The sequence below is a fragment of the Boleophthalmus pectinirostris genome, unplaced genomic scaffold (genome assembly GCF_026225935.1).
Source record: "Boleophthalmus pectinirostris isolate CB_2022bp ecotype Guang Dong unplaced genomic scaffold, ASM2622593v1 HiC_scaffold_11, whole genome shotgun sequence".
Lineage (NCBI taxonomy): Eukaryota > Metazoa > Chordata > Actinopteri > Gobiiformes > Gobiidae > Boleophthalmus > Boleophthalmus pectinirostris.
Window position 1 is genome coordinate 4,854,097 of NW_026570994.1, and position 10,812 is coordinate 4,864,908.

The following is a 10,812-nucleotide window of genomic DNA, read 5'->3' on the forward strand; positions in this document are numbered from 1 at the left end:
TCTAAATGAGGACTAAACCAGAACTAGACCAAGATCAAGTTTAGTCTAGACCAGGACCAAACTAATAATAAACCAGGACTAAACCAGGTCTAAACCCAAACGAAACCATTACCAAAACTAGTCTAAACCAGAACTAAACCAGAACTAAACCAAAATTAAGCATAGTCTGAACCAGGTCTAAACTAAAAATAAACCAAGATCAAACCTAGTCTAAACCAGGACTAAACTAGAACTAAACAAGGTCTAAACAAGGACTATACCAGATCTAAACTCGGTCTAAACCAGAACTACGCCAAGACCAAACATAGTCTAAACCAGAACTAAATTAGTGCTAAACCATGTCAAGACCAGAACTAAACCGCAAACCAAATCCAGTCTAAACCACAACTAAACTAGTAATTTACCAGGACTACAATGGACTAAACCAAGCCACAAAATCAGGTCCACACCAGGTCTAAACCAGGACTAAATCAGGTGTAAACCAAGACTAGATCAGAAATGAACCTTTCCGAAGAGATAAATAACAAAAGAATTGATCTAAATAAAAGGGGAGGGTGCCTGTTTTCTAGACATTTCTCAAACAAACTTAAACTACACATGAAGAGTTTTACAAAGTCTAATTTATTTCCTTAGACAATGCAAAAAACAATAACTTAACCTTGTGCTATAGTTTCAGAATGTTTCATCCATATGTTTTCATCGACATAAAAACATGCCCAAATTAGAATTTCACCTATTTACAAAAATGACCAAGTATACACAAATACATGCACTTTTGAAGTACATTTTTCAGTTTGTAGACCTAGTAGTAGTAGTAGTAGTAGTAATACCTATTTGAGAAGTACAAGCAGGAACATGGCACATACGATAAAGCATCAGCCCAAACCCAAAAGTGTTTCAGTAGAATATTTTTGTCTCATAAACTGATCTGAGTACTATTTCACTGTGTGATAGTTTAGTCCGTGTTGTCAGTTGTCGGTTTGGTCTTTTTTAACGGTTACACCTCAAACGCGGGGAACTTTGCTCTTATTGGCTGCAGCAGGTCGGCCAGGAAGTAGATGGTACCGGCCATACCTGGAAACAAACACAAGAGGATAAGTTCAAATGACATATGTACATTTTAAGCAAGACATTTTTAAAGCTGCACTATACACTTTTTCTGGAGTGAATATGTTGCGTAGTACGGCATTAAACATATCTATCTATCTATCTATCTATCTGGAGACAAGCTACTTACAGGTCAGATCTGTGGAGAGGAGAACCTGCTCACAGTCTTTCATTGTATTTTATAAAAACAGCTGTAACTGCTTAAATACTATAGATTTTAATGCCATGCTGTGGAACATTTTAAGCAAAGTAACCACCACTACCACCACCAAAAAGTATTTCATTATTATTATTAGTAGTAGAATTTAATTAATGTATTTTGTTTTTACAAAAAAAAAAAAAAAAAAAAAAAAAAGATTGGACTTAAATTTTTCTGAATAAATAATGTTTAGTTGTGACTTGATAATATTTATATCTAATAATCTTCATTGAACACTGCTAAAGCCTTGTAGTAAATTCTAAAGCCACAGAACTAGTGTAAACAGTCACATGGTAAACTGCTGCCCCCTTGTGTTGGGCTGTAGAGTTGCCATCAGCTTGCTACAACTGGTGCAGAAAGTGTATGAAAAATATATTTCATTGAACTGATACAAAAATAATAGCAGCAACTTATATACAGTATGTGTGCATTTTGATCACATTGTGTTACCCTAATGAAGGTTGTGTAGATATGATTTGCAGACTTGGTTCCAGTCATGGGTTAAATCAGTATTTACTTCCTCCCACTCCCTTTTGGTCATAAAACAAACCATGTGTGACAACTGCTTTTGTTTTAGTGATAAAACGAAAGATTAGGGATGGAAAAAGGTCTTGTACCACAAGATCTCACGTGACAAAACTGCCACAAGACTGTGCAGACATGAGACAAATTATCTTGGGAGATTTTTTCCCCTGAATTTACTTTTACCTTAGACAAAAAAGAGTTAAGAGCTAGTGAGTTATTGTAAAACTGATTGCACTACTTATTTATTGCAAATTACATCAAAATATCAACTTCTCGTGGACCTAATCTCATGTTGTCTTGTCTTGTGAAAAGTGTGTCTCATCCCACCCCATTACATGTAAGATATATGTATTTTCTGTATTATACATATATGCATTTATGTTATTTTTCTATGCACGTTCTATGCATTACTGTTTGAATTAACATGCACTCATTTATTCAGTACGGTATTATAATTACTATCCTTCATACATTCAATTTAAACATTTTCATCTCCAAAATAGACTTGAATCATCTGCTTGTATCCATGGAGACTGATAAGTGTTATGCTATTTTGTGCAAACATTTGGTGGTTTCTAAAGGGGGTTTCTAACATTACATTGTGTCCCTTTAATATTTGAAACTATACAATGCAACAATTATGAATGCATTTTTCCACGCGCCTCCAATGCACCGCTTGTTTAATATTCAAAATCCTCCTAACATAACTGTGATTCCTGTCAATTTAATTTCATATGTACTCATTTATATTGATGTGGCTGTAGCTGTGGTCCCTGGAGCTCTGTGGCTGCTATGTGAGGATGTAATCGCTGACAGGACTGTGTAAGAGGCGGTCAAAATGTGTTACCTTCAAACAGGGAGAAGGGAGTGTCAGGGGTGCGACAGCCGTGCCTGCCGTAGTTCATACACCAGTCTGCAAACTGTGGAGAGAGGTACAGGGGGACAGAGAGAGACACAGAGAGTGAAAGATAAAAGGAGAGAGAGAGGAGGGAGAGAGTGAGTGAAACTATCATTCTGTTACAATCACTCTAGATCTTTAGTTAGCAGGCTGTGGAGGTTTCTCTCACCATGCAGGCGCGGTACAGGTGCTTGGGGTCCCCCGTGTGGCGATACAGAGACAGGAAAGTGTAGGCGTTGCCAGCGGCTCCGTGGCAGAGGCCGTAGCCCTTTTTGAGCAGGCCGTACCTCCACACCACCTCCCCACACTGCAGAGCGTCCTCCAGGTAACCAGGGCCTCCAAACACCTACAGGGAGAGACACATGAACAACAGGTCTGGAGCAGTGTACTTCTGTATCATATTCATCTACACACACAGTGTTTTTAGACCAGAACCAGTCAGTTCATTAATCTAATCGAGTCATATTTTAAGTAAGAATGCCTAACAAAATATCAAGTTTCAACTATTTTTACTCTTTGCTTGAAAAGATATAGAAAAGATAAGAAAATCAAAGCTCTTGTCCTCACTGGTTTGGAAAAGAAGTAAATGATGTCATAGGTCAGACCACATAAATTATATTATATTATACTTGATTTAAATTTATTGAAACTCACATTCTGTCCAGGGACAACAAATGAGAAATACCCTTCTGACTAACTCTGACATTTGTACATGTAAATGTTTCATGTGCATTGTCCCTGAAGTAAATACTGAATTGTTTGCATCAGCATGCCCCATTATGTCACACTAATAAACAGTAATATCTGTATGGCAGCTGAGACAAAAAAAATTTCAAATAAAATAAAAAACAGTGCTATCAAACTATTTAAAAATCAGATTAATCACACTTTTGAGAAATTATTAATTGCGATTCACTGCATTGCGCGCTGATTTTAAAGTTAATTTATTGACATTTGAGGTCCAACTGGCCCCTGTTCAGTTTGATAAAGTATTTGGTCCATATTACTTTCTTTAGTGCTCACACGTGACCTTTATTTTTCTCACAGAAGGTAAGCTGTTTAATCTGAGATCTGCGCAGCATCTTTGATTTAATCTGACACGAGGAGCTGCTACCCTGTCTACTGAATCACCTTTATACGTTGTGTAGTATTTTACAAAGTATTAAGGATGCCCATCAAGTGTAGAAAACTTTTTGACGCAGTATTCTGGGTATTACCTTGTAGGCCTGCAGCAGCATGTACACTACCCCCGGAGAGCCGTGGCACCAGTGCACCAGCAGGTCCCGCTCATCCCCCACACACGGAGGGTAGTTTCCAGAGGGGAACTTCAGACCACACACATAGTCCACACTGGGCTTCACCAGTCTGTGCAACTGCTCCACCGAAGACACCAGCCCGGGCTGACAGACAGGGGGCAGTGTTAAAAGTGTCAATAATCAAGGTCAATCACAATGCAAATCAGTTATTATGTAATGTACATTTCTGGTAGCCTTGCCAGTAAGTTTGTGAATTCATAAGCTCTTGAGAATCTCTTGTTCAGCTCCACTAGTGTTTGCATGTGACACACTGATCAATCACAGAGCAGCATTATGGTTTGGGGGAAAGCCAGCGCCAAATCAACCAAAACAAACACGCTGATGCCGACAGATGTACTTCAGCCTATTTTCACACAGGGAAGATGTCTGATGCTCTGATCATTCCAGTCCCTTTCAGTGAGTCAACCCAGATTCATGTGTAGAGCTTTATTCAGAAGGCTGCACATGTCAGTCTGGTGAGAGTCTTTTTACATTTGTGGTGCACCAACTATACAGGCAACTTTTCAATCGCATTTATTTCACCACAGGCTCGTATATTAATAACAGCTATCGTTATTTTGAGGTATTGTACACTGAAACAAGCATTCAGCTTCCTTTTTGTATTGCCAAAATGTTAAAAGTTAAAGGTGCACTGCATAATTTCTAGTGGAGTGGCTTTTGTCTAATTTTCCATACAAGCAGGTTACAGAACAATGCTACATTACATTAAGTCAGATCTGTGGAGAGGCGCCCCTATTCACAAAAATAATTATTGTATTTTTTGAGTATGTTTTATTGAAATGTGTTTTCAAGTGCCCAATTGCAAAAAAAAATAAAAAAATAAATAAAATAAATAAATAATAATTGTTAAAATAATTCTTTATTAATGAGATAATTACTGAATTGTAATGCAATGAAATGAAAATTGGCTTCATATTTATACTAAACTATATTGGTAAAATAAAATAAAATAAAATAAATTGGGAAAAGCACATACCTCAACTATGGTACTGATCAAATTTGTTTAGGCGATTGTTTTATAGGATAATACATATACTAGTGGAATGTCCGCCACCTGCTTGTCCCCATGGAAATATTATTGCTTTGTCTAGAATGTTCCACACAAGCACATGACAGCACTATGCTATATTACAAGTCAGATCTGTGGAGAGGCGCGCTTGTTCATAGAAGGAATTATTGTATTTTTGAGCAATACAAACATCCATAATGAATAAATGCTGGATGGATATGTTTAAAGTCATACCATGGAGCATTCCAGGCCAAGCAATAACATCTCCACGGAGCCAGGTAGATACTGAACTAGACCCTCCACCAGAAAAGCTGCGCAATGAACCTTAATGTTACAAATGCAATGAGAAAAGGCCACAATGGTGAAGTTTGACAGAGTCTATTGTAAGAGTTTACTTTTGGGAAATGCTGTAATAGGAGGTGGACTTGTAACTCGTCGTGTGATATAAAAGATGATTGAGCACATTTTTCACAAGTGTCCAAGAAGCACCATAAAAACAAGTTTCTTTTCTGGAATTTATAGCTGGCCCTGGCTGTTCGGAGGTAACCCCAGGAGGATAACTGCTGAGCACAAACTTCTGTCACAAACACTAAAACTTGGATTTTCTAGCACAGTTGAAGTAAAATCAGGGTCATTTTGTGTTGTACTTTTTGACCCAGCTGATTTGTGTAGAGTTCAGATTTGTGAAGATTTATTTTTTGACAATTACAATTACACTTTGAATTTACAATTTGAATTGATCTATGTAACTTTTTGGCTAGGGGTCTGGTTCTAAGGAGATGTCATTACTCTGCCTGGAATGTTCCACAGTATGACATTAAACAGATCTACTTCACATGTATTCAATTCAATTCAAAATACTGAGAAAAACAGGGAATCTAACTGAGTGGAGTTGACTCTCCACAGATCCGAGCTGTAACTTGGTCTGGCTTGGTCTCCATAAAGATAGAGAGGTTCATTTTAAACATTTTGCAGTGATCCAAAGTTATTCCTGACTTACTTTATGCATTCAGAGCATCCTCAGTATACAAATTATCCTAGTATATTAGTGTGTGGTAAAGCTCTGCACGGGACTGAATTTTCTGTCCCGCTACCGCCTGCTCCCACAAAAAATTGTAATTTTCAGTCCCGCTCCTGCCTGTATCTATGATATTTTGTCCTGCTCCGGCCTGCGAGTCCTGCAAGAAAGGGACGTTCGCTTTCTGAAGCTCTATCAAACACAGAGAAGCGGAAAGGAATTCTCTAAAATGCGCACGAGATTAGACCACATACACAAATTTGGGCTGCTTAAAATGTTTTTATTAATGCCAAATAAAATATCCAGCACAAATGATGTATGATAGGCAAACATTCATCTTTTGTATATTTTACTTTACACTCATATTTAGTTTGCGGGACTGCAGTTTATCATCCCACCCGTCCGCTCCTGTGTTGTGCAGTCCCACTCCCGCCCACGCCCGCAATGAGCTTTCAAAATGTGTCCTGTGCTGCACTGTTCTGCATCAGGTCCCACGGGAGTGCAGCGCTCTAGTGCTGTTTATACAATATATCTATACTGGAGCAAAACTGATTTTACTTTTTTTTTTTTACACTGATTGTTGTGTCTTGACTTGTGTTGACACAGCCTTGGGATGATCCACTCTCCTCTCCAGGGTAGTATTATGTCTTAGTCTGTCTTAGCCTATGTATTTGCATCGTTCATGTGCCCTTTGCCCCCCGGTGGAGTATAAAAACTTTGTATGCACTGTTATGGTTACAGATCAGGGACAGACTCTCTGTCAGGGACACGACAGGCTGCAATTGTGGCCACAACTGCTTAAAAAATCTGATTCCTTGATTCAAAACAACTTCTCAGTTTATTTTATTGATTATAGTATAGAAATTCTTGGAAAACCATTTGAAATTTCATGTGAATTTGAAGTTACATTACAATCAAAAAAATTATATTATTTAAAGATGCACTATGTGACTTTTTGGTTTCCTTGTTTCTATGGATATGTCATTGCTCTGCCTGAAATGTTCCACAGTATGGCATTAAACAGCTCTACTTTACCTTTATTGAACTACAGGTTGTTTTACGGGTCAAAATACCTTGAAAAAAGTTACACAATACACCTTAAAAGACGCTGTACCTGGTTTTTATTATCTTAATCTATTTTATTGGGTTCAGCCCCTTTAATTTTAGGATTATACAGAGTTTGGAAAGTCCTGGTTGGAATTTTTCTTGTTCCTTGACACAGACTTTTATATGAAAATAATTGAAAACACTTTGAAAACCATTTGAAATTTAATGTGAATTTAAAGTTATTAAAATATAAAATATATTATTATTTAAATGTGTTTTCAAGTGCCCATTTGCTCAAATGGGTTTCAAGTGCTCATACAGGTCAGATCTGTGAAGAGGCGGCCCTGCTCACAGTAAGAATGCATGTTTTTAAAAGGTATTTTTGAACAATAAAAACACTCATACTTGAATAAATGCTTCTTATATAAGATACCGTATTGTGGAAAATTACAAAATCTCCATGGTGTTACGCAGTACACCTTTAATAAGATAACTACTGAATTGTAAGGTAATGAATCTAAAATTAGCTTGATAATTATACTGTCATCAACTAGACCTGTAAATCACAGACCACAGCTATTGTGTTGATCAAATTTGTTTAGGTGATTGTTTTTTAAGCTAATACATATACTAGTAGTACCAAAAGTGTTTGGATATTTGTAGTACCTGCATGAGGAAGTAGTAAATCCCTGCCAGCCCATGTGCCGCCCCCACATACTGCTCCTGGTACCACTCGAACATGAGCGGAGTCTGGTTTTGAACCCTCAACCTCCTGCTCTGACGGTCTCCGGACACTATCACCGCCTCACAAATCTGCACACAGAAATACAAAATGTGAGATTATTCTGTGAAAAAGCTGCTAACCCTGTAGTTTAGACCTCTACAAAAATATTATGAAATGTCCCTGTGTTGATATTGAAAAATAAATTGGAAATCTAATCGCAGTAGAAGTTGGGTCTGTCAAATTGTTTGAAGCCCATGTGAGAAATAGCAGATCTGTACCTGTTGGATGTAGTCCAGTGGTATCTTGTCCTGTCCAAACTGCTGGTTGATGAAGAGGAGGGAGAAGAGGAAACCCATACGTCCATACAGGAGCTCATCAGGCAGACTCCCAGAACCCTTCACCACCGTCTCATGGTACTGCATTAGTCTGGACAACAACACAGAAAAATGATTACAAAACACTTTAAATGTGAAAAGAAAAAAAGGAGAATAAGTCAAAATGTCACATAAAAAGTTCACTACGACATAAAAAAATTGTTGCAAACTAAGAATGGTGTAAGAATATGTGCCTACAATTACATCATAAGGGTACATTGAATAATAAACAATTAATAACAATTTGTAGTCTTTTAATTAATTCATTGCATTTATATACCAATAATTGCATTTATACAGCACCTTTCAAGATACCCAAAGCGCTTTACAGTTCATTATTCATTCACTCAACAATCAGTGGTGGTAAACTACTACTGTAGCCACAGCTTTTTTCTTATTATTTTGGTCTAGTTTTGTTGTTGTCTGTCTAGTATTAAACAGGTCTGTGCTCTGACCTGTTGATGCAATCATCAGCCTCCTGGGGCCTCTCGAGTCTGTGATAGACCACAGCAGCCACAGCCAGGGGCCCTGAGTCCCCGCACAGGAAGGTGACATCATGGCGCCGTGTGAGGTTCTTGAGGGCTTGGCTCACGTACTCCAGAGCTCTGTGCAGGAAGGATGAGTCACTGAACACTCTGTGTAAGTGCAGGTACAGCAACGCGATGCCTGTGCCACAGGAGACAGGGAGATGTTAGAGCTGGGCTGTATGACAAATACTGTAGCACTACTGTGTAATGATGGATTCATCACAATGCAAAATGTGATGATGCACTTGTGCACATGTCACAAAGTCACCATGTCAAACTCAAAGGCGAACTCTGAAAACAATATTTGACCAAAGCCATGTCTTGATAGTGCACTCTCCTACACACTTAAGTGCATATGACCTGCACAACACCAAAGATGCAGGGTGTTGCAGGGATGCAAGGTGCATCTGACTGAATCGTCACATTTCAGAATCGCCACATTTCTATCACTGATATCAATATTATGTCAATATATGCCCCTCCTTCCTGCAGACACACCTGTCCAGCCGGTGTAGCTGGTGCAGTCTCGGGGGTCCGCAGACTTGAGTCCATTCTCCATCACAGACAGAAGCTCATTCACTTTACTACTCAGCCTCTGAGAGAACTCTGGAGTCAGCTACAACACACACAACAACAGTTATCTTTACATGTTAGGCTACTTTTATTATTCTATGTTGTATAATTCATGAGCTCTCACCCTGCCCTGGGAGTCAAACAGGGACTGTGTAGAGGCAGGGTTACCATCATAGTCCGAGTATGGGTTTCTCAAAGCGCGTGTGTCCATTTTCTGTGGAAAGTAACACATTATTACGGGAAGAAACAATATACATCACCAGACAAAAGTTTGGACACACCCTCTCATTCAGTGTCTTTTTTCTTTATGATTACTACTTTCTACATTTTATATACATGCAGAAGAAATCAATTATATGATGCAATATTCTAAATGAGATATTTCCCTATAGAGTCATACTGTCCCCATTGCTCCATTTGAAATTTTAGCACCATGATTGTACAACGTGAACACATTTATACGAGTGAAGAGAGGCCAGCGAGAGGCACCAAGCTGGACATAAAATGAAGAGTTATGGATCTTATAAGACATAATAGACCCTTTTGTTGATGTTATGTCATCACAGTGTTCAAGATAACATTGTTTCCTATTGATTACATTGTGCTTTGCCACGAAATAGCCAAAGGATAAATTAAAACAAATGTTGAACCTGATCATTACTATTTCATTTCTAGTGACTATACCCAAAACTCTGCATTGTGTTGTGATGTCATCTCATCTGTTATCAATTTTGTCCAATAAAACCTAAAATAAAATAAATAAACTAAATTAAATGAACAATGAATGCAAATTACAACTGCAAACCAGGCTATGGCATAATTCACGTGTATCTGATTGGTTTCATTTGCAAAAACCATATTGTGTTTTCATATTTGTGATAGTTTTGAAGCTAATCCTAGTTTCTCCACTGAAATTAAATTATGTTACATTTAAATTTAGAATATTTTGTACCTAAAAATGTCTATAAAACTGCATAAAACATCAGCTCTATTCTGCAGGGAGCGGTGCACGCGCCCACCAAAACAATAACAAATCTGACAGCTAGCTAGCTCGCTGTAGCACGTTAGCTTGGCCTTGTTACGCTGCTTTACGTGCATGATAAAGGATAACACGGCCATGCAACGTGTAACGCATGTGTTCAGATGTAAGGATGCAAAGAATTATGGTGTAAAATGCGTGAAAAAGGGAGTAATAGCCGTAAAAGTACCTGAGCTGTGCAGATGTTGTGGGTTCGCGAAGTACAGCGTGGACTGGTGTTATTGTGGCGGAGGCGGTGCTGCCATCTGCTGGACTGGACAGGAAAAAAAAAAAAAAGTTAAAATTGTTTAAATAAGAACACTGATGGACGTATGTATGTATCTTGAACTGTGCGAAAACATTTGATAATATATAGGCTATGTGATAAATAGGTTAATATAAATCCTATACACAAACTAACTAGCCTGGTTATACTATTATGAATTCTAACTGAATCTGTCCTCGGTTCATAAAAAC

At 38.1% G+C, this 10,812-nt stretch overlaps 1 protein-coding gene across 1 annotated transcript; it reads right to left on the minus strand.

Moving 5' to 3' along the window:
* Positions 1-600: 600 nt before the first annotated feature.
* Positions 601-10,576, minus strand: lancl1 (LanC antibiotic synthetase component C-like 1 (bacterial)). The gene is made up of 10 exons (XM_020936588.2): positions 10,526-10,576; positions 9,442-9,531; positions 9,243-9,360; positions 8,673-8,883; positions 8,122-8,269; positions 7,786-7,932; positions 3,947-4,129; positions 2,899-3,075; positions 2,679-2,751; positions 601-1,074 (listed from the first exon to the last, which is right to left on the minus strand). The coding sequence occupies exons 2-10, from the start codon at positions 9,526-9,528 to the stop codon at positions 998-1,000; spliced, it is 1,221 nt and encodes a 406-aa protein (XP_020792247.2). The 5' UTR covers positions 9,529-9,531; positions 10,526-10,576; the 3' UTR covers positions 601-997.
* Positions 10,577-10,812: the final 236 nt, after the last annotated feature.

Coding starts and splice junctions, on each gene's coding strand:
- lancl1 (XM_020936588.2), bottom strand. CDS start 9,528: ATGGACACACGCGCTTTGAGAAACCCATACTCGGACTATGATGGTAAC. Junction 8,270..8,672: donor GCTGATGATTGCATCAACAG/GTCAGAGCACAG, acceptor GTTGTTGTCCAG/ACTAATGCAGTACCATGAGA. Junction 4,130..7,785: donor TTTACTACTTCCTCATGCAG/GTACTACAAATA, acceptor CCTGTCTGTCAG/CCCGGGCTGGTGTCTTCGGT.